At 38.9% G+C, this 24,663-nt stretch overlaps 1 protein-coding gene across 1 annotated transcript in view; it reads right to left on the reverse strand.

Moving 5' to 3' along the window:
- The window catches only part of NKAIN2 (sodium/potassium transporting ATPase interacting 2), a 596,169-nt gene that overhangs the window by 257,176 nt on the left and 314,330 nt on the right, over positions 1–24,663 (reverse strand). The window contains exon 3 of the mRNA XM_063310512.1: positions 23,321–23,401. Within this exon, the coding sequence (XP_063166582.1) occupies positions 23,321–23,401 (81 nt within the window). The remainder of the gene's footprint in view (positions 1–23,320; positions 23,402–24,663) is intronic.

The following is a 24,663-nucleotide window of genomic DNA, read 5'->3' on the forward strand; positions in this document are numbered from 1 at the left end:
ATTTTAATCACCTTCTCCTGAATCACACAGACAAAAAAAACAGTAGAATGCTTTAGGGTTCAACATTGCACTGATGCTTTTCACATTACTTAAAACAGTTTTCTCTGCTCAGTGGAATACATCAGACATTTAGCAGAAAAGCTGTTCATCTGGAAATTGGAGTTGACAAAGATAACTGCATGCTATGCCCTTCCTTCCTTCCTTCCTTCCTTCCTTCCTTCCTTCCTTCCTTCCTTCCTTCCTTCCTTCCTTCCTTCCTTCCTTCCTTCCTTCCTTCCTTCCACAGATTTATTCATTCCTAGTCCTTCCCCCCCACCAAAAAATTTCAGAACATTCTATGTTTCCCCCCAAGTCATCTCTACATCTTCTGCTATGACCATTTACTGGAGTATACATGCAACTATTGCCAAGTTACGGCTTCCTACATTCATACACACTAATTCATTCTTTCTGACACACATTTTGTTCCTTTTATTCATAATTAAACCTACATCTTTATTTCCTGATACTGTACGTATTCATTAAGTGTTATATGTCCCCCAGAATCACTTTTATGTGAGATGGGCGGCTATATAAATATGGCAGACAAATAAACAAACAAACAAATTCCATTCCACAAGATCAGACCATTTTTGCAGAACTACATGAACTGGTATTATGTCCTTCCCCTTTCCTTTTATTTTCGCCAACTTATAAGATATCTATTTTCCTGTATTCTCTTTCTTTCTTTATTAAATTTCTGTGCCACTGCAATTATAAGACTCTCGGTGATACACAAAAAAATAATCACAACCAACATTCAATCTAAACTGGAGGATTTTTCATTTCATTTGTTGACTCATCTCTTTGCCATGTATTCCTCTTACATTTCACATTGCAATTTTCCATGTGCCATGAATATGACCTCATGGGCCCATAAATATTGATCTCCATCACACCATGGCTTGGGTTTTGAGGCTTTCAGCATAGACTAGGTTATCAACTTTAGTCATACCTATGCTCCATGCATAGTTCAACAAGGATCAGTTTGGGCCCTTTTTCACCAGTATGCCACAAGCACAACCAAAGCTAATTTTGCCCCCAACCAAGCCATGTTCTTCTTTGCAAGCTAGAATCTCTAAATGCTGCCTTGCAAGCCAACATAAAGTTGTCCCATTCAATCAACTCAGAGATACATCCAGGAAACTGATACATAGTCAGGATGCAGAGTTCCCATATATTTATTACCTATTCTGAGATGAGTCCTTGTTGGTTTTTGTCTTAAAAATTGACATAGGATTGCATTTCAAGCTCATCCATTTAAGAAACATATTAATCAAACCAGAGGGTTAGAACATTTCTTGGACTGACAGGGCCTTTGATTGTTTCATTAAACTACTCTGTGATACCAGAGATGCACTCTGTCCCTATTTTATCAGTTTTTAAACCATTTTGTTTATTCATTGCTGACCATGGGAAGATATCTTTTAAAATTAGTCAAAAGGGGATACTATTGTTTTTATATATAGATGCTGATGTATCAATGCAATTTGGTTTAAAATGTCTTCTCAGATTGTGATAAAAATACATAATTTGGCTATGTCCTGTCTTTCATTACACAATCATCTGTTCAAGGGACTCTAGTTTCTTAAAGTTCAGCTAAATCTCAAGGGAGGACATGAAGGGAGAACCCATCTAATCAGGCCTTTTTTTTCCCAGATAGGGAAACAGTTGTAGCAAAGGAGTCCCCCAATGGGAGGAGATGGGCGGGGACGAAAGGAAGGAAGGAAGGAAGGAAGGAGGCTTCAGTGTTGCAGAAGAGATGCATATGAGAAAAATGACAAGAGAGCCAGGACCTTCCACCACTTCACAAAAAGAAACAGCTTAGACTCCAGTAAAAAGAAATGCAAGGGAAATTCCAAGGTAGCTTGAGAATGAAGTAGCAAACAAGAGCCTCTTTTACAAGTTAAAACTTAGAAGAGATTAGAGGACAGATTTTAACACAGTATTAGCTAAAAATAAAACAACTGTCATGAAAACTCATTTCAATTGTCTAAACTGATTCAAGAAGACTTGTTTAAAAAAGGATCAAATTTGAAACAGCACATGCTTAGAAAAGTGTACATTAATTGAAAAGTCTTTATTTTCACTATGACTCTTACATACAGTATGTTTCGCTACATCCAAAGCTGCAATAAAGAGCGTAGTGCTCATGGAAGACAACAGGAAATTGGACATAACTCTAGAAGAAATGTTTAGGAGCACTTTCACTCTCCATTCCACAAATGTCTGAACCCTTAATTCCACTGGCACAGCACTTGCAGTCACTAAAGCCAGAACGTTTGTCTTCGGGGAGCTGGCATTTTAATACATAGTTTTAAATCAGCGAGAGAGAGCTTATCTAAGCCAATTAAAAGGATCATGAATAAAATTGAAAGAGTGGACAGCAACAACTAAAAATGGCATATATTTCGGAAACTGCCAGTGACTCAAATTTACAGGAACAACTTCTTATGATACGCGTGTCGTTTCTTTTAATTTCATTTTACAGTACTTTAACCTTTCAAATATTTATGGAGAAGCATTAATGTGGAAGCCACATACTATTTATTTATTATATTTATTGCCTGCTTTTCCGCTTAAATAAGCACTCCAGGGGGTTTGCAATAATTAGAACTAAATACAAAATATAAACCATGCCAGTAAAATCAGTATCATTAAAATCAGTATCGTTAAATAAGTTAACAGCTGAAAACTTGGTGAAAGAGATGTGTTTTTGTCATTTTCCTAAACACTAGGAAACACTGACTAAATACTGACTACGAGAACAGTGGCACTCATTTCACATGCCAGTAAGGTAATGCTCAAGATCCTGCAAGGTAGACTTCAGCAGTTCATGGAGAGAGAATTGCCAGATGTACAGGCTGGGTTTAGAAAAGGCAGAGGAACTAGAGACCAAATTGCCAATATCCGCTGGATAATGGAAAAAGCCAGGGAGTTTCAGAAAAACATCTATTTCTGTTTTATTGACTATTCTAAAGCCTTTGACTGTGTGGACCATAACAAATTGTGGCAAGTTCTTAGTGGTATGGGGATACCAAGTCATCTTGTATGCCTCCTGAAGAATCTGTATAACGACCAAGTAGCAACAGTAAGAACAGACCACGGAACAACGGACTGGTTTAAGATTGGGAAAGGAGTACGGCAGGGCTGTATACTCTCACCCTACCTATTCAACTTGTATGCAGAACACATCATGCGACAAGCTGGTCTTGAGGAATCCAAGGCTGGAGTTAAAATCTCTGGAAGAAACATTAACAATCTCAGATATGCAGATGATACCACTTTGATGGCTGAAAGTGAAGAGGAACTGAGGAGCCTTATGATGAAGGTGAAAGAAGAAAGTGCAAAAGCTGGCTTGCAGCTAAACCTCAAAAAAACCAAGATTATGGCAACCAGCTTGATTGATAACTGGCAAATAGAGGGAGAAAATGTAGAAGCAGTGAAAGACTTTGTATTCCTAGGTGCAAAGATTACTGCAGATGCTGACTGCAGTCAGGAAATCAGAAGACGCTTAATCCTTGGGAGAAGAGCAATGACAAATCTCGATAAAATAGTTAAGAGCAGAGACATCACACTGACAACAAAGGCCCGCATAGTTAAAGCAATGGTGTTCCCTGTAGTAACATATGGCTGCGAGAGCTGGACCATAAGGAAGGCTGAGAGAAGGAAGATCGATGCTTTTGAACTGTGGTGTTGGAGGAAAATTCTGAGAGTGCCTTGGACTGCAAGAAGATCAAACCAGTCCATCCTCCAGGAAATAAAGCCAGACTGCTCACTTGAGGGAATGATATTAAAGGCAAAACTGAAATACTTTGGCCACATAATGAGAAGACAGGACACCCTGGAGAAGATGCTGATGCTAGGGAGAGTGGAAGGCAAAAGGAAGAGGGGCCGACCAAGGGCAAGATGGATGGATGATATTCTAGAGGTGATGGACTCGTCCCTGGGGGAGCTGGGGATGTTGACGACCGACAGGAAGCTCTGGCGTGGGCTGGTCCATGAAGTCACGAAGAGTCGGAAGCGACTAAACGAATAAACAACAATCATGTGATACCTGCACTTTGCAGTCTTAGCAACTTATCTGCTGCATTTTGCACCAAATGCCATTTCTGAATGCTTTTCAACGATAGCCTCACTCAAGGATAGAGCATGTTGCAGTAATAAAGAAGTGTTGCAGCCAAGGCCTAGATAACCACTAACAAGTCTGACCAGGAATTGAGCCTTAGTGGACAAATATACCTCTTGTCAGAGCCACCACCTGCAAATCCAGTGACTGTGGAGTACTCCCAAATTGTAAACCTGTTCTGTTTACAGGGAGAAGGCAGTCCTATCCAAAACAGATGTAATTTTAATCCCCAAGTCCAGTTTTTTTATGAACACCACCACCTCCATTTTGCTGGGATTTAATTCCAAGTTGTTCTCTTTCATTCAGCCTTTTCTTGCTTGGAGTAGAGCTGGATAGGGAGTAGAACTGTGTGTTATCAGCATTCCAAATCACTGAATGACCTTTCATCTACATAAAGATAAATAGCATAGGAACAAGATAGAAGCCCGTTGACCATCAGAAATCAATGGCCTAGGTATCCAGTGGATCCACATTGATGGATATATCATGGATAAAATTTTGATTGAAACAGGTCCAGATAGTCATCCAAATGCATCTGGAGCTGCAAGGTGACTACTTTCTAAATTCACTTTACCCAAGAATGGAATATTGAGCCTAGCCTATAAAGAGATCTTCTGAGTCAAAGAGTACTTCTTCAGTAGGAAAACGCACATCCCACACTCAAGGAGCTATTGAACTCCTCCCTTCAGTATCCCAACCTGATCATTTGATCAAACAAGAGGGAGAAAAGTCAAGCAAGCATATGGTGACCATAATTTCTCCATATCCTAGAGATCAGTCTACAGCCTAGAGATGGTGGTAAAGGACATATGGCTATCAGGGCTACTTCCCTATGAACTGCCTTCAGGCTGGAGTCCAGGTTGATGCATATATCATGTCTTTTGTCTGCAAAGAACATGAGAATTGCTCACAATGATTATTCAGCTGTTCTTGTTCACCTTTCCCAAAATCTTAATGCAGGACATGCCATAACATCACCAGCCTATTCTGTGTAGATGCAATGGAGACAGAGTAGTTAAGTCCTCCCTGCTGCATCCACTAACTTAAAAAAAGGAATCAGTCAGTGTTCAATCTTCAGCCCTCTACCTAGCTGCTTCACTGCTCTGAGGTTCCTGGTAACTGAGGTGCTCATTTAGCTAGAGGGAAGAATGGGCTTAGGAAAAATAATGTCAGTGATACTTCAACAGTATCATTGACAGAACAGGTGGTAAATTCCACAAGGACATTCAGGAAATCCATCAAGGTCTAGGCTGGATAATTTTAACAGTCCTCCACTGTGGCACAGCTTTATAGCAGCTGCTAATCTAAAACTTATCTGAGAATGACCTGTTCATAATAACTGAGTTACACAGAGTTCCTATATTTTTAGACCACCAGCTCTAGATAAACTGAATATAGTAAAACCTTGTTTTAACAGACTAATTGGGAGGAGGGCATGTCTGCTATTCATAAATATCCATTAAAAACAGTGATTTGTGCAAATGAGCTCATTTCTGTAATGGCATCATTATCCAGATGATGGCTTTACATTATTTGTGTAATGATGTCATTATACAAATGATGTTAAGTGGCACTGAAAATTAGTCCATTCTATGCAAAAGTCCATTGCATCATGATCCAATACATTGAGATTTCACTGTACCAAACTTTGAGTGTGCCCTGCTGTAAACACAGGGCCAGATAATAATTGGGAGTCCATGGTCATTACAGTGGACATAAAATTCTGAGCCAGTGTTGACTGGACAACCCACTTGTGGCCTCTGAAGTTCATCAGCCTAACTGCCAGATGAGAAATGGTTCCCTACCATAAAATGCTATTTGCTGCCATCTAGAGATTGTCTGGTTTCTTGTAGTCCAGATATAGTGCACTGAAGAAAAAAGACTGTTGTGCAGATAAATGAACACTTCACTAATTATATCCCTATACTTTCTGAACCATCCAGATGCAGCAGAACGCACTTAGTATTTCCAGACTGTGAAGTAGAATTTCTAGTCAGAAAGGCAGAATTTCTATAGACTATGGTCATACTACCACCCAGCCCTTTAGCCCTAGCCTACTGCAACACAAAGCAACACAAAAAAAGCCACAAAGCAAAGCAAACAAAGCTCTGCTGCCATCCATATCTTATTTTCTAGAAATAGACACCCTAAATATTAAAAACTGCTAGCAGGATTATAAAATTTGGGTAGAGTATGGGTTCCCAGAGCATTGATAGAGATAAAGATTATGCTTGAGGGTGATAGTTAGCTGTCCAGCATGCAAGCTGTCACTCTTTTTAAAAATAGAAATATAAATACCTAAGAAATTAAATTAGCTGGGGCAGGAAGGTAGCCAAGCACCAAGAAAGCTGAGGCAGGGATCCTGTCATGAGTAAGGACAGATCCTGCCACCTCTCTTTGCCTTATGTTGGAGGTAAAGGTAAAAGTTTCCCTTGACATTAAGTCCAATCGTGTCCGACTCTAGGGGGCGGTGATCATCTCCGTTTCAAAGCTGAAGAGCCGGCGTTTGTCCATAGACACTTCCGTGGTCATGTGGCCGGCATGACTGAACGGAACGCCGTTACCTGCCTGCCGAAGCGGTACCTATTAATGTACTCTCATTTGCATGTTTTCGAACTGCTAGGTTGGCAGGAGCTGGGACTAGCAACAGGAGCTCACCCCGTCACGCAGATTTGAACCGCCGACCTTCTGGTTGGCAAGCTCAGCAGCTCAGCCGTTTAACCTGCAGTGCCACCGCGTCCCTGTTGGAGAGCTAGGTTTAAATTGGTTTTCTAAGTTTAAACCAGGTTTATAGACTAGAAAGACTGGATTTAAATGCTGCACTAAACCAAAATCAAACAAACCATAGAATGGCTTAGCAAATAAGTACATCTAAAATGTGTTAGCTAAATTTGCACAGCAGTATTCTAAGGGTGGCATTAAATTGGCCCTAAATCATTCCTACAATTTGATTTTTTAAAAAAAGCTTTGTTCCCTTTCCCCTCTAACCATTGAGGTCATATGATTCTTTGCTTCAAACTGTCCATTTAGTTCCAAATATTTCATAGAATCAGGAAATGGAAAGGACTATTCAGGCCTTTTAGTCCACCCCCCCTGCTCAGTCATGTCAAAATATTAGACTTTATTTGTACTTTCACATATTAATAGTGTTTAAAACTCTTTCCTTGTCCTTGTTAAGTAGAGTGCCAAAGATTTTGAGTCTGAAGATTGTTCTACAATCATCATGGGAACATTCAGACTATCTTACCCATCACTGATCCCTCTAATTTCACAACAAATGGATCATCAAATAACAGCCAAGAAAACAAACAAATGGATCATTGAACAAATCAACCCAGGGTTCTCACCCCAGGCACAAATGACCAGGCTCAAATTACTCAAATTACACATTATGTGAAGACCCAGCTCTCTGGAGAAGGCTCTATTGCTGGGAGAGGTAGAAAGAAAGAGAAGAGCAGGATGACCAGAAGCAAGGTAGATGGACTCAGTTACAGTGGCAATGGGGGCGCTTTTGGAACAGCTGAAGACCAGGTTAGGGAGAGATCATTATTGAGAAAATCTATCTATGTGGTCACTAAGAGTCAACAATGGCTTGATGGCATGTAATCAATCAATCAATCAATCAATCAGTCAAATCACTTATCAGTAAGTCCTTCTGAACTCACTGGAGCTCGCTTCTAAGTAAGGGAGCATAAAATTGCTTACCTTCGATTGGATTATGTCTAAAAATGCTGAAATGTTGCTGGTACTTTCCATTTACCATAATTTCTATTTACCTTTTTTAAAAAACCCTGACACTGTCAGACTTTATTAGATTGCATAAGCATCAAGGGATTTGATCAAGGACCACTGCTCCTTATATGCTGACAGCAACACCTCTTGTAAATAACTATTTATAGAAGTATGTTAGGTGAATTTAAAATAATCATTGCTGTTTATTCTTATTAAATACAGCAAATAATAAATATCAACTGTGTTTTAGTAATGTCAAAATAGATGCACTCAGGGGACCAAGAGTACTTGTATTTTCACTGAGCATATCTTATGCATTTTATATGTTCAAAAATGCTCTGATATGTACACCTATAAAATGTATTTGCTTGTTTAGAAATAAGCATGGAGTCATAGAATTGGAAGAGCTAATCAGGATATCAAATCGAATCTAATCCAGTTTACCACATCCTTGACAGATGTCCTGCCTCTATCCAGTGAAGGGGAATTCACCAGTTTATTCAGCAATTGGCATTATTATCAAGCTGTTCTTATATTAGTCAAGTTTTCCTTAATTTTCAACTAGAATCTACCTTCCTGTATCTTCCTGTTCCTCTCTGGGCCAATAGATTGTAGCCTTCTATTCAGGTGCTAGGGTAGTTCTGTTGTACATCCTCCTCCCTCATCCCCCTAAATACTCAGTCATTTTTTTTCTCAAGGCCAAATGTAGTGCCCTCAACTCTTCCTTATAAAATCTAAGTTACCAGTCAACTAATCATTCTTACTGTCTTCTTCATATCTGTTTTAATTTTCCAAAATCCTTCTTAAAGCTGCTTTTCAGAAACATTCAACCAATACAGAATGTAGTGGGACAATTATTTACCATGATTTGGAAAAATATACTTCTATGGAAGCAGCCTAATGTTTGAACTGTCTTGTAGCATGCTCATGAACACTGTGAATATATTTGGTTTGTGATCAACTATTATTCCAAGATCCATTTATGTCATGGTATTACTTAATATTTCCTGCACTATACTTGCACATTTGATTTCTTTTTTTAAGCAAAGAATTTGCATTTGTACATATTAAATTTAATTCAACCCACTGCTCTAACCTAGCAGTAACTTTTAATTTTATGTCCTGTAATATTACTATCCCATCTTAATTTTGTATCATATGTAAACTGATAAAATATTTCTTCCAAATTCTTCATCCAAATTGTTAATAATATTGTTGAAGAGAACTGACACCAAGGCTAAACTAAGTGATACCTTACTTGATACTCATTGTAGTTTGATAAGGAAATGATGATTATCACTTTTCAAATACAGTTTTCAAGCCAGCTGAGAATACATCTTAAATGCCATCCAGTCCTTATTTTTTCCATACTGGGTATCCCTAGGTACAATATTTTGTTAGTATATTTCTTCTTAGGCAACTTCTAGGGTAAAAGGTCAATTTAGTAAGATACCACCAAAAAAACTTATACAAGAGTAAAAACAAAAGGATTAAAATGGGAATAAGATCTTCAGTCCTTTAAATTTTATAGATATTTCACTTTTATTCCTGCAGTAGAAAGGTATACATTATAACATGTGCTACAGCTATGATAATGAATTTATGTTGTCCTCTTTCAGAAACAAGTCAATTTAAGTTCTGGAAGAGAAAGCAGATATAACAAAAAACTTTAAGAAACAGTTAATTGGTTAACTATAAAAGCAGCAAGGTCACATTCTTTACAAGCGTTTAAATGTTAGATAGCCAGCTGAAAAATGCATTCTAGGCCTATTTCACTCCAACAAATTTGACTAAATAAACTAGCACATCTCTTCTATCTTGGGGACTCAACAAAGCTTTAAACCATTATCATTTATATGTAGCCCAGAGAAGTATTTCAAGTGCAGCCCACTTCCTGCATAATTTTATTTTGGAAACATTCCTTATCCACATGCCAATACATGCAGACACAATGAATAGGCCCCATATATTCCACTGAATTCTTGTGGAAGTTGCATACTTTTCAAAGAGTATGAATAAGGACATTAACCACTGGATTGTGTTCACTCTTAATAGATGCAAAATGAATGTGATATTTGACTAGGCAGGGAAGAAAACTGTAAAACTGTGCCAAGAATCATTCCTTGTAACAGACCCCAATTATTTCAATTTCATATCTCATGGTATTTCAGAGTGCAAAACCCAACAGCCATGCAATTATAATTATGTTCTTATTCCTGTAACAAGTTATATGAGCTAATGAAGAAAAACTTAATTACATAGCATCATAATCAGTAACCTAGTAAGCCTTCCCCCCAAAACCTCCCTTCCAAGTAAATGCCTGATTACACTAGAAGCCCATCACCTTTTCCCTTTATTAAAAAAAAACAAAAAGCATTGAACCCCAGGAAACTGTCAAATCACAAAAGCTTGAATTTTACATGCCATCTAGAACCTTACAGACTGACTGAGAAGTATTACTTAATTCCATGGAACCACTTTCCACTGTTCCATGGAACCACTTATTTAACACATTTATGTACTGCCCAATGCCAAATAGCTCTGTGTGGCTTACAAAAATAATAATAAAAATCCCACAAATAAAGTCCACACAGTAGGTAAAATAAAAAGGGGGGAGATGGGCAGTAATAGAAATTTGAATAATAAATAAACAAATAAATAAATAAATAAATAGGTAGAGATCAAGTCAAGTCATGCTCAGCCCATGGTGTTCTTGGCAACAGTATGGAGATCGTTTGCCACTGTCTTCTTCTAGGATGTATCATGAACTACCACACTGATTTCTTGGTGGTTTCCCATTCAACTAATAACCAGGCCTCACCCAGCTCAGCCAATGCTGTCTGGGGACTACCACCCACTGTTGACAATCAACATAAATAACACAAAAGATCTGGATAAACTGTAACAAGGGGGAGATAAGCTCCCATGATTTTATTCCAAATATAAGTCTTCCTGTAGAAAAATGGAAAACTGATGGCTGATTTTATAGATATGCATGTTGACACCTCCAAAAGGTACTTCATTGATGACCTAAGTTTGAAGGTAGAATTTCAGGTGAATTGAGTATTCTTGGCTAAGAAATAATAGCATGATTTAGAGAACAGAGCAAGGGAAAGTGTAAGAATTACTTTGGAGAGATGGAGGAAATTTGGCTGAGGATTGGAAACAAGGATATCTCTTTCATATGTTGGCCAGCCTCTATTAGGTATGTATTTTATTTTCATTAGTTGTTTTCACAGTTTTGCCAGTGGGATGAAAGCTGGTTTAACAGATTGAAGGACCTACAGTTACAGATTAATTACTCTCCTCTGCCCCATCACTTGTCTAGTATGTATTTTCCTACTAAGATAGATCTCAGCATGTGAACAAACATACCACTGAGCAAAGTCAGGTAAATAAAAGTACAGATCATAGAACCTCTTAAATTAGCTAGCTATTTTAGGAAAGAGGGGCTTTGTTATTCTGTTCCTTGTTAAAGAGCTAGCTCTTAGTATGAAATCAACAATCATCTAGACTTCTGTTCAACTCATAAGGTTACTTAATCAATCAAGTCCTACCCTGCAAACACAGAATCCAATTTCTTTTTGAAGAAGTGTTTGTGTTTCCTTGGTAAGTGGAATATAAAGCCATACTCCTGCAATTGACTCCTGAACAGACAGCATGCACCATAAATTAATCCCACTGAAATTGCAGCAGCAGATTTTGAAAGGAGCACATTATGTACAACCTGGTCTCTAGGACTGAGCGCACGAAGGTAGGATGGGGTCTTAGCTATACCACATAATGGAGTCTTAGCTATACTTTTCATCATAATGTAACAAAACAAGCCACACTGGGGGAAATAGAGGGCCCAGGTGTCACTTACTGAAATATGAATGTGTTAGAGTCATAGCTCTATTTCTGTGGCAATTCTGGAACTTTAAGGAATTAATCTTCCTGCAAAGAGTCAATAAAGTACTCTTAAAATAACACTGCAGTACATTTGCAGTTCAATGTAAATGATTTAAATGAATGAACAAATAAATAAATGTGCTAGGTTGTGCAGAGAAGCAATACAAATGTACATAGGAATGCAACACCAGCAGCACAGAGAAGCAGTGCAACTATATTAAGAACCATTTCACTCAAAATGAGGCAGTTTTGCACTTGCTGCTATTAAACTGTTTGACGCTAAACCTGTAGCCCAATTTCTGTATGGATGTCAGATAAAAACCTTACTCCAATCTCTCTCCATTAGAAACAGTGCTATCTAAATTCCTGAGGGCATGCTTCAGATTCCAAGTCCATCTCTAAGGTCACTTTGTGTCTATCAGTTGCACCACCCAAGATGGAAACTGGTACTCAGCTGCTGACCTTTAATCTCTGGCTAAAACTTAACTTCTACCCAATGAGTCTGACTCCCCTAGCAGCTCTTGATCAATTTAACTAACCTTGAAAGAGGACCTTTTTTGATAAACTGCTGACCCATGGCCTCTCTCCAGGACTTTTGCTATCCATGGGCCATGATCAGGTGATGGTGCTCCTTAAATAGTAAGTTTCGATACTGATGGTAAAATGAGTGAAATCTGCCTCTGATGACATTAGGTCCTGGTGCTTGAATCTGAATCTGCATCCAGATAAATATCTTATTACCTTGGAATTGCCCTACCATCCCAGAGCCTTCTTTCTGGCTCTCTTTAATGTCCTCCTGTCAGCTCTCTTGGAAGGCAGATTTACTAAGATCCTTTGTAATGAGCACACTGCTTTTGCGGCTAAGGCAGGGTTGAATCATCCAGGCAGGTTTTGCTTGAGGGCATGATTCTCATGTCCATAATAAATGTGTTAGTATTTAGGGTGCCACGAGCACCTTAAATTGTTTTTGGTGCAACAGACTAACACTGCTGACCCTCTGGAAAAGGTGGGTAATTATTTTCTAAATAATTTAGGCAAAATATTATTTGTGTAGGAAAAGGCAAGAGAATTTCGTAAGAATAATAAAAAATAAAACGCATTATTTGTAGATATGTAAAGTTGATTTCAGACTTCCTTATTGAATTATTAGATGCCATAACAAAGGATGAAATATTTTAGGACTAGCCTTTCCCAATTAGACTAGGAATTTTGGGAATTATACTTCAACTAATCTGGAAAGTGTAGGTTTGGGAAGGCTGCTTTGAACCATAGATGGGAAGTTCTACGAAGCAATTCTTATTAGTGTCATGCCAGTAAAGGCATGTGCAGCTAGTAAAATCAACCAGCTACATCAAACAGATATTCAAGCCTGATTTCTTCCACAGGTATGTCACTACTGATGATGTATGATTGCTATGATCTCATGTTAGCAGAACCAATCACTGGCAATCTGCTTAATTTTTTCCATTTAACAATGAATCATCAGCATACAGATCATACCACAGGAAGGCATTATACCTATTATGTAAAATGAGAGCATTTTCAAACTACAACTTCTTCCCTTGGATTCTTCCTGAAACTAAGATGTAATGAAATGTTGGGTCTGAGACATAGGCAATAGTCTGGGGGAAATGAGAAATCTGGAAATCAGGAGCTGTAAAGGAGGCCAGGAGCCAAAGTGATGGGACCAGGCAGAGCCAAAAGATAACCAGAAGGCAGGGTCAGGGTGCAGGTCAGACGCTGTAGTGCCACCATTGAAGAAAAGATGAGGAGGCTTAGTGATGTGTACCCCCTTTCTCTATGTACCGGACTTTGGTTCTATATTAAACTTTTGTCATACATTTTCCTTTCTTTTTACATTTTAGGTAATGCTGTTTCTGACTAAGCTGTTCTTTGCCTGGCCTTTCAGCTAATTTTGTGTTAAGTTTAAAATGTCCTTGTCTAACTGACCACCTGGAAATACCTAGGTGGTATGTATGTATGTATGTATGTATGTATGTATGTATGTATGTATTTAACTGATTTATAAGGCCGCCCAACTCACACATGGTGACGCTGGGTGGCTTACAGAATTAAAAAACATAAAAACACAATAGACACCCCCGGCGGCATTAAAAAACACATTCATACCAGCCACTTGATTGGCTCCGAAGCAGCCTGGGGTACCTAGGGCTGTTGACTGAACCACGACTTCAAGGCCTTCTGGAAAAGGAGCAAGGAGGAGGCCAATCTTATATCTGGGGGGATGATGTTCCAAAGGGAGGGAGCCACTACGGAGAAGGCCCTTTTCCTTGGTCCCACTAGATGTACCTCCCTAACTGAAGGGACCCACAACATGCCCTGCCTCCCCGCTCTGGTGGGCCGGGTGGATGGTATTGCCTGGGAACTCTCTTATGTTGTTTTGGTGAGATTGGTAATTGAATGGTCAGTATATTGTGGTAATTAACAAGTATGATATCAACAATCATGACTAAAAACCAGGAGGCAGGGTCAATGATCAAGCCAGTCAGGACTGAAGGATAACCAAGTATACAGAGATTGGGGAGATTCTGTTGCCTGCACTAAGCAAAATTGGAACAGAAAGGATCTAATTTAAATCTGAGTAAGTGGAGTTGGAAGGTTCTTCAGTGAGAGGCTGCCTTTTACAGCTCAGTGCCTCACCACATGAAAAAGAAACATGCAGGACCTCCTGAGGACATTGTCAGCCCTACAAGGTAGACCAGACTATGAAACCAATGCCATATAAGTCAGGACTAGTTTTATTGTAACAGCTCTAGTAACAGAACCTTGCAAATCTGAATGAGCTTCCCCGCTCCCTCACTTTATCTTTGTGTGAACTAGGGAGGGGCTTGTCTGAGACATTTTCTCACATTATTTTCTCAGGCTCAAGCCCCTCTTATCTGACCATTGCCTTGGTAGCAGCTCTTCCTCCTGTCCTTCAAGCCCATTCCCTATGCCCTTTACATACCTACTTTGAAGTGTTTCAATCCTGTCTACATACCGGTCTGAAATTTGGAGATTGCAGTTAAGCAGGACTAAACATGTTATGTTTTGGTCAGTGTGGCTGATGTTGCAATATACATCCAACATGAGATCATTTCCTCTTGTTTTTAGTTTTTATGACTTGCCCTAAGATTTGGGTAGTGTTCTCTTCTCATTCTCTCTCTCTCTCTTTTTCTCTAATAAAATCTAGCAAGATCCTCTACTACAGTCTGCTGGACACACAAATATTTCTAACATACTATGAATATAATTTCCCTCTATTCTATCACCTTTAACTTCTTATTATCATATGAATTAGCTGAGCGTAGAAAAAATGAGTGTTCATGAAAGCTTACCCAAATACACCTTTTCTACAGCAATACAGAATTTAATTTTGCAATCATTTCCATTCTAGCTGGTAGAAATGCTGAGGATAAAAAAAACCCCTGCAAACTAATTTATCTGGATCCACAAGCATGCTTAATAGTATCTACCCATGAAACTATCTTCAATATAGCCTACACTGTTGGATGCCAGCTCCATTTTCAATTTTCATTTGTTAGATATATGATCAACCATGTCAAATATGTAATAGTAATAGAAGTTGGAAAAATAAAATGAAGTCATTGACTTAAAACATTTTGATAGCTATTTGTCAAAAAAAAAAAACACAACCTGGTCAGATTTCATGCTCAAAGGCATTTACCTACAAAGTTAACTGGATGCTTTGAGAAAAAAAGTAATTTAATTTCTCAGTTATCTTAACAGAACATCTGCTAAACCTATATCCATGGAAGTTAATATGTTCAAAATTAAATATCCTGCAGGTATCTTATTAGAATACATACAACACTGAAATTTAACTGCTAACCACTCCATTATAAATTATTTCTCTGATAGATATAAAGTAATAAGGAGCCAATATATCTCTAAGGCCAAATCACTCCAGTAGCTAAGATGGCAGGAAAAACACAATGAAGAAATTGCTGAAATGTCATATTAAAAAAAAGTCTTATCTTTTACATGTTATGAAATAACAGAATGTTTTAACTGGTATATTAAACATCCTTTTGAAATATCTAATTTAACTGAGTCATGGTTGAAAATGTAATACCATGCAGCTAAAGTGTTATCTTAGGTATCTGTAAGGTCTTCCATGCATAATGTTTATAGACTCTAACCTGTAATTTTTCATTTTCACTTTGAAACTGAGTCACTAGCACCATGTAGATAAGGAAAGGAACACAAAGTAATCACAGATAATCTTAAAGTATCCATAAGTTTAATTAGAAATTCTAATCATAGACATTAGTTTTGAGATGTTGTACTGAAAATAAGGATTTCCACTGGAGCAGACAGCATGAAGTGAAAATAGGGAGAGAGAAAAATAAATGTAAGTCTAACACATACAATAAATTAAGTCTATTTAGACTGCATTCAAATCTTCCTCCTGTAATTTAATTTTGGTCTAGTTTTTTGAATTGTTGAAAGCATGCAGTTAGGTTCTTCATCTCTCTCTTCTACATGGATGATGGTCTTTTGGATATTTAAAGATCCTGGCTTGGCAAATGAATGTTTAGGGCGGATCATTAGGGCAGTTGAGTGATGCCTCTATAGAATTTTGCACAAGGGCACAAGGACATCCTGTATTCATTTCATCTGTTGGCAAAGTAAAATGAACCTTCTTGTAACTCAGACCTGAGAGATAAAAGAGATACCATGTTCTAGGAACAGAGTTAAATTCTGGGCACTAAAAAAACATGAAACAGATTTTGAAGGATTGTAGCCTAAAAACTACACTGATTTCTATTATAGTTGGAATCTTCAACCCTTTATAACATTTTAGCTTCTTTGCAAACTTCATTTGTAAGAGAACAAATATAAATATAATTGTGTTTTTCTCATGCCAGCCTATGAAAGAACAGTCTGGTTTTTTTCCGAATCTCATTCCAGATCCAGCTATCAAATCAGACTGGACCCACAAACCAGATTGTTGTCTCTATATATCCTGAGTGTACAGATAAAATCAACCTAGACAAGTTTTTAAAAGTGCTACACTTGCAAAAAGTCAATGATAATTTCAAATCAAGCAAACTACCAAGTCAAACAACATGTAAAAATTTGAACTGCAGAGGAAGTACAGTTATCCAATGCTAAACAACACAGATAATAAAATTGCTTTGGAAGACAACACATCATAATCTTTAAAACAATCAGATAACTGAAGTACTTTCATAGATTAACAGGAATATATTTTTTGTTCTCCCTGTCTTTTGAGCAGATTTTTCTATTTGATGATGCACTCTTCTCCCACTATTACTATCTCTCTAAACCAGATTGTATATAAGTTTGGACTTGCAAATTATTTCAATTTCTTCAAGTCTCCAAAATAAACTTCTTATATTAGCTAGTAAAACCACCAGAGCAGCAACCAACCATAAAAAATTGCGCAATAATATAATAAGAATATTTTGTATGCTCAATTTTGTATGAAAATTCAGATAATTTATGTTTGTAATATAGATATCCTAAACTGTTTTAAAAAAAGAATTCTGTACACAGTTCCTTAAATTGAAGGGGGGGGGGAATCCAGATTCTAAAATAAACAAGGAAAGGAAAATGTTTCAATTTAAATCAACTATTTAAATTGAACCCTATTAAACCCTACGCTTTTTTGAAAGTGCTATGCATCCTTGGCACGCATGTATCCATCCTTAGCCAGGACATTCAACATTTTGAAAAATAATTACTCGGCAACCTTGAGGACTTTTAGAGTCAAAGGTCTGCCCTCACTTCTTTTATACCACGTGGCTGGGCAGCTCCTTGGATTCATTCCAAAAAGCTGCTGCCCTTTGCAGCTGCCAGCTGATCCTGGGAAAAGGCACAACTGCTTTAAAGAGTTGCAGAGAGAGGCTAGATTCATGCCTCTGTGCTCTTGAAAGCACTTTTTGAAGCTTATATAGTATTGCTCTTAACTCCAGGGCAAAGTTTATGGCGAAAGTAAAGCAAAAGGACATATTTTATTTAACCTTGTACTCCAGGATACCACCATCCAATCTTCCTCCTCTGCCAGTATTTCTAAGTCACCTTATTTCAAGGTGATAATTGAAAAATTAAAATTTCATGCAAACATTCTGAGCTACTTAGTGGTTCTTTGAAGCAAGGACACCAGATGCACTTCCAGTGACCTAAGAGACTGTGAATGTGAAGTAAATTATGCCTTAATTGAAAAAAAAGAAAGCAATCAATCTAAGAAAGCTTATAACATAATTTTTCTTGCCAGCATAACATTATTTAAAAGCATCTGTGTAATAGCATGAGCTCTATGTAATTTGTACTCCCAACAGAAAATATTCCATGCATAGGGCAGCTTTCTAAAATGTAACTTTTGTCCTTTTTGTTACCTGGCAACTGCTCATAATAATTTTGATAAGCTATGAAAGCCACAGTATTGTGGGGAAGACAGTAACAGTGACACAATGGCCCAAAATGCTCTGAATCCATCGCCAAACTTCACATTATGTATCTATCTCTGCATAGCTGTTCATTGGCAGGAGCTGCTAATCTCATCATTCTGAACATCCCATTATCGTTATCAGGGCTCTTTGACTTCAGTAAAGAGCTGCTGTAAAAATGCCATGACCTTTGTGACACGGGTGGAGGGGAAAGAGCCATTAGTACATTTTCTCACAAGGAATAGAGGAATAGCTTGGAAAATGGTATCCTGATAGGGCAAGAAATGACAGAAAATCAGTTGAAGATAAGCAAGAGGAAAATACGACTCATAACTACTTCCTTCTCTGGTGAAATAGCTTTTTGTATGGAAGAAAGGTATATATTACATACAGAGAAAAGAATATGTTCCCAGTTGGGCAATTATTAAGCTATATTTTAACATACCAATTCCTAAAATCATTTTGTGCAAGATTATCTTTCATGGTTTACAATCTGAACTGTGTCCCTGGTGTAACATAGGAATGGCCCAGAATTTCCCCAAGGTCACTTTTTATTCTCTATTTACAGCTAATCCAATGCAATAGCCTTTAAAACAAGCTTCAGTATTCTTTTCCTTGCAGAAGAAATACCCATGAGTACCATTAACTATGCTGTCATATTTATTTTCAGCAAAACATTCAAATAATGCAAAACAAAAAAATCAGTGGGACAACCTCAAATCTCACTTGATCATGTCAAGACTGCTTGAACCTTTTGTTAAAAAAACAGTCAATAAGTTGTTTTTAGAGTGTGTGATCTTTAATGGTGCTCATGTGGAATACTGTAATCAAGTATATCAAGTGATCAGGAGTATTGGGTTGTACGTTCTCTACATATCAAGAGAAGGAGTACGCGTGTTTGGTGTGAACTTTAATAAGAAAGAATGAATTTGTGACTTATCGTTCGTAAGTCATAATCCTTTGTTTGTTTGTTTGTTTGTTTTATATCCCACCTTTATTATTTTTATAAATAACTCAAGGCGGCAAACATACCTAATACTCCTCCCTCCCCTTATTTTCCCCACAACAACAACTCTGTGAGGTGAGTTGGGCTGAGAAAGAAAGAGTGACTGGCCCAAGGTCACCCAGCCGGCTTTCATGCCCAAGGCAGGACTAGAACTCACAGTCTCCTGGTTTCTAGCCCATTGCTTTAACCACTAGACCAAACTGGCTCTTTTTTGCTATCTGTTATCTGTTCAGGTTCTTAGGCAAGTACTTTAACATTTTTTCTTTGAAATGTGGGTTAGCTGATCTCAGCCATTCTGTGAAAGTATCCATCACACTTTGTCTACATTCCAAATATTCCTGATAATGCAAAGTGATTAAAATTATGTTTGAATCACATTAAAAAGATGGAACAGATTTACAACTTTCATCTAACAAATTTATTAATCAAATTTATTATCAAAATGGTGGTAGTCTGCAGTTGGGTCAAGGTGCTTTTTCTGCAACTACTTCTATCACCTCCTGACTCAAAGCTTATACTTTCTATGACCTGGGATGTATTAGTAATAGCATTTGAAATAGATGAGCAGCACATGATGCAGATGCTGTATCACAGCAGCTTCAAAACTATCCTAGGTAAGTGTGACACAAGAGACTATTGAAGTGAACACCACACAGTAGGGAATTTCCTCCCAGTTCATTACAAATCTCACAGTCTGAGGGCATCAAAACAGAATCAATAGTGATGGGAAAATAGAAGCTCCTCAAACTCACTTAAACACGGGACCAGAATGTTTCATGCTAACTGAATTACATCTTACAAAATCTAAGAGTCTGCTTTCAAATCAACCTTTTAGACATGTTTTTTATTTGTAAAAGGATTTTATAGAAAATGTGCAGTTGCTAGCAGTTCTTTTTTTCAAGCCTAGCAACAGATGAGGCTCTTAACTACCTCTCAATTCCCTACAGGAACCACAACCAATTCATGCTGTATCTTTCATACTCCTACACAGGGAAGATTCTAGACAATACATAAATGCTTTAGAATCATTGCCCATTATGTGGTCACCACATGAAAGCTGTGGCTTCCCATGCTGGCAGCCTCCAAGGTCTGCACTGTTTATATGGATTAGCTCACCACACAAATCAGTTCATTTCTTTTTCCCATACCATCACGGGTCACAGACACATGAACATGCACATCAACACAACACACAGATTTATAAAGATTTGCAATGTCAGAGAGAAAATCATCTGATTCCTGAAAGCCAATTCACACAGAAGCTTTATTCTGTAGAGTACTTACAAAAATACAGCAGTTTAAAATAGCCTCCATATAATGGTGTATCTTGTGCACAGCCTCAAAGATGTAGGCTGATCAAAATGGAGCAATTGCTGATTTATTTCATTCTCTATAAATCAGAAATAATCGTGATTCTTTGTCATGTTAGAAGGAAAATACTCAGGTTAATACAATAAGTTTTTAAAACTTCTGCTCTGTTTTGAAATATTGAATTTTCATTGTTTGCAATCATTGCTGCATTTCTTCCAAGAGTCCACTTTCATGAGAAAGATAAACTCTTCTCCAATAATCTGGCGAAAAATTAGGTGACCCGGAGGCCTATTTCTATGAAACAAGGTAAACAGAAAAAGCATGAATTCTATGTGGTTTTGAAGCAATTCACACAAACATTTCCTAAGCAACAGTAGAAACAAAAGCAGAGAAGATGGGTTCCAAAGTAAATATCTATCTATCTATCTATCTATCTATCTATCTATCTATCTATCTATCTATCTATCAAATTTCTCTACCACCCATCTCATGTATTACGACTCTGGGCGGCTTACAATTAATAAAAATGGCAAATCGCTAAAAACAATTCCGTATAACTATAAACATAGATGCATATAAATACAATAAAAATACAGAATATACAATATACAATATAAAATTCAAGATGGGAAATAAGATCTTATTCTGGCACCCTCACGGGCCAACCACCCCCATGAATAGCTGTTTCCCCTCCCATCCCAGGCCAGGTGGCATAACCATGTCTTTAATCCCTTTTGAAAGGCCGGGAGAGTAAGGGAAGGTGGGAGCCTGGACAAAAAATGTCTAGAATGGTGGGGTCCAGTGATGGTTTCTTGAGGAGGGGGAACACTAGAAACTTTTTAAAGGCTGCTGGGAACACTCCCTCCCCTAAGGATGAATTCACTATCGCCTGGACCCACCCACATATGACCTCCCAAGCTGCCTTCACTAGCCAGGAGGGACAGGGATCTAATTGGCGTTTACAGACCCGAGAACCCTGTCCACTTCCTCAGGCCCAACAGGATCAAATCATTCCCAGATAACTGGGTAAGTATGCTCCCCAGGAACCTCCTCAGACCCTGCTACATGCTTGGCATCCAACTTGGAACGAATCTGAGCGATTTTATCCTCCAGATATCTAGAAAACTCCTCAGCACGGCCCTGTAGGTGGGTTTCTGAGCGCAGATTCCCCCGGGTGATCTTAAACAGGGCTGTTGGGCAGCATTCTGTGGATACAATAAGAGTGGAGATATACTGATGTTTCGCCACTCTTACTGCCACAAGGTAGGCCTTAAAAGCGGCTCTAGCCTGTGTCTGGTCAGGTTCAGTCTTTGTCTTCCTCCAGTGGTGCTCTAGACATCTCTTAATCCTCTTTAGAACCCTCAACTCCTTCTTGAACCACGGGGAATGTCAGGTTTGATTGGACAAGAGAGGTCGCACAGGCACGATCCTGTCCAAGGCCCTGGCCGCCTCCCTATTCCAGGCAGCAGCCAGGGCCTCCGCTGGACTGTGCAGCAGATCCTCTGGTATAGCCCCCAGCTCCCTCTGAAACCCTGCCGGGTCCATTAGTTACTGGGGGCGGACCAATCGAATGGGTACAGACTCCCTGTGGAGGGGGCAGCATAGGAGAATCTCAAGGTCACCAGGGTGTGATCTGACCATGACAAAGGGGACAGATGTAACTCTCCCCTCAGATCACATTGCCACTGCTCTGACAAGAAAATCAAGTCCGGTGTGAGGCCACTGTCTCGAGTTGGGTCCCGAATAGTCTGGGACAGGCCCATGGCCGCCATGGTGGCCATGAACTCCTGAGCCGCCTCTGAGGCATGCCCCAGGGATGGCAGGTTGAAGTCCCCCAGAAACCATAAGTCTGGGGAACTCCACTGTCAACCCCAAGACGGCCTCCAGCAGCTCAGGCAGGAAGGTTACTATGCAGCAGGGAGGCTGGTACAGTTCAAATGCAAAACGTTTATTGTTTGTCCAAGAGGTTTGACACAAAATATTTAATTTGCAGTATAATCAAACATTTTAATAAACATTTCTTAATTTGTAATCCCCTTGACAAAGGACTTAATCCAAAATGTGCTAGACCACCAATAGGCATTTTTCAGGCACTTTGGAATCCACCTTTCCTCTTTTGCGTATCAGTATGTACCTTCTTCACATGGTCTGAGTAAGAACAGATGGATCAGTCTATTTTCAATCTCTGTCATTTTCTTACGTGTCCAACCTTGTCTGTTCTATCCTTTTAATGAACTGTATGATAAGTATTATTAACCCACATGCAAAATTAAATAAAAGCATATATTCCATTACTTCACGGAGAAAATCTATCTCTGTGGTCACTAAGTTGACAACGACTTGAGGGCACATAATCATTTCATTACTCATTCATAATTATATTTCCCTTCAAAATATGCATTATATATTTTTCTCAAAAATGCATTTCTGATTAATCTTGATAATTTGTTATAAAGTTGAAAACTGTATTGAAACATTTCGGCAGCAAAGCATTAGTAGATAACTAAAACTGTTGGTTTTCTTCTTTACATAATTTGTGAACTCCCACAATCTTGGGACTCTGGGTGGCACACAGCATAGTAAAACAAACCAAAGATATACAACTAACAAAATAATAATAAAGATACAACAAATATATATATATATTTGAATGGAGGGACCCCATGGCCCGATCAGCGGCAGCTAAAAGGTTGTAGAAAAAGTAGGTAAGAGAAAATGTATTTAGAATGGGAGAGGTTAACATCGGATGACTTAGTCTATCAGACAGCAAATTACCTTTGATAGGTCTCCAGCCTCCAAGTAGAAGCAGATAACAAATATGTTCCATGTAACCCAGAGGATTAGCCAGACAGCATACTGTAGAAAAGGAAAAGGAAACCATACATTATTAATTTTAATATCATCTGGGTTTAAATGATTCTGAAACAACAAAAATGAAAATGCCAACACAAATACAGTCATATGCACACAGCACACAGTCATAACATTGTTATGTGAAAGAGTTTTATTTTCAAGGGGGAAAAGACTTCCAGCTCTACTAGGAGGAAAGTAATTAGAATTTTAAACCATTCATGGAGGTGAATGAATGGTTTAAAAATTTTGCAGAGCTATTGCTATGCCTTGATACACAGACAATCTCCCAGACTGGTGTAGCAATGGAGTTCTGTGTGCCACTCTAATTTAATGACCATTTATTGAGTGACCATTTGAAGTTTGAAATAGCAGTGAATGAATGGTACTTAAGCCCGGTCCCTGAAGTTACAGCTGTTACAATGCCCCTGTGGTCATGTGATCAAAATTTGGGCACTTGGCAGCCTGCCCCACTTACAACAGCAGGGGCAGTTCAACTCCCCCCACCTATCTTTCCTCCCATCTCTGCCCTTTTGGCTTCCCTGTACAGCAGCACTCCTTGGTGGTGGTGGTGGCAGTGTGGTGATGGGGCTGAAGTAGAGGCCTTCAGTGGTCTCAGCCGGCTGCTGCCATGCCTGGACCTCTACTTTGGTCCCAGTGCCGCCAGGGCCACCACCACTGCCAAGAAGTGCCATCTCAAGTCCCGTGTTGTGGCCAGCCACCCCAGTGCCACAGTGCAAATCCCCAGCTGCCCTGCGCTCTGCCCCCCCCAGCTGACCTTTGCCATCTTCTTCCTCCTGCTGCTGACCATGTGAACCCAGCCTGGCCCTATGCGAAGCAGCTGCTGGCTGCACCAGGCCTTCTTCCTGAGGCTGTGTGCGCTTCCCCAAATCATGCACTGCCTTCTTGCGATGCTTCAGAGACTGCTGAAGGCCTCAGGCCTCTACCTCAGCCCCAGTACCACATCTATGTCACTGTATCTATTTATTTGATTTAAGCACTGCCTGACTCCAACTGACTCTGGGCAGCTCACAAAATAAAACATAATAAACCCTCTACAAAATAAAACAAGATGGGATATAGCCGCTCTATAGTAAAGGTTTCCCTTGACATTAAGTCCAGTCGTGTTCGACTCTAGGGGGCGGTGCTCATCTCTGTTTCAAAGCCGAAGAGCCGGCATTTGTCCGAAGACACTTCCGTGGTCATGTAGCCGCCATGACTAAACGGAACGCCGTTACCTGCCCGCCGAAGCGGTACCTATTAATGTA

The sequence above is a fragment of the Candoia aspera genome, chromosome 1 (assembly GCF_035149785.1).
Source record: "Candoia aspera isolate rCanAsp1 chromosome 1, rCanAsp1.hap2, whole genome shotgun sequence".
Taxonomy (NCBI): domain Eukaryota; kingdom Metazoa; phylum Chordata; class Lepidosauria; order Squamata; family Boidae; genus Candoia; species Candoia aspera.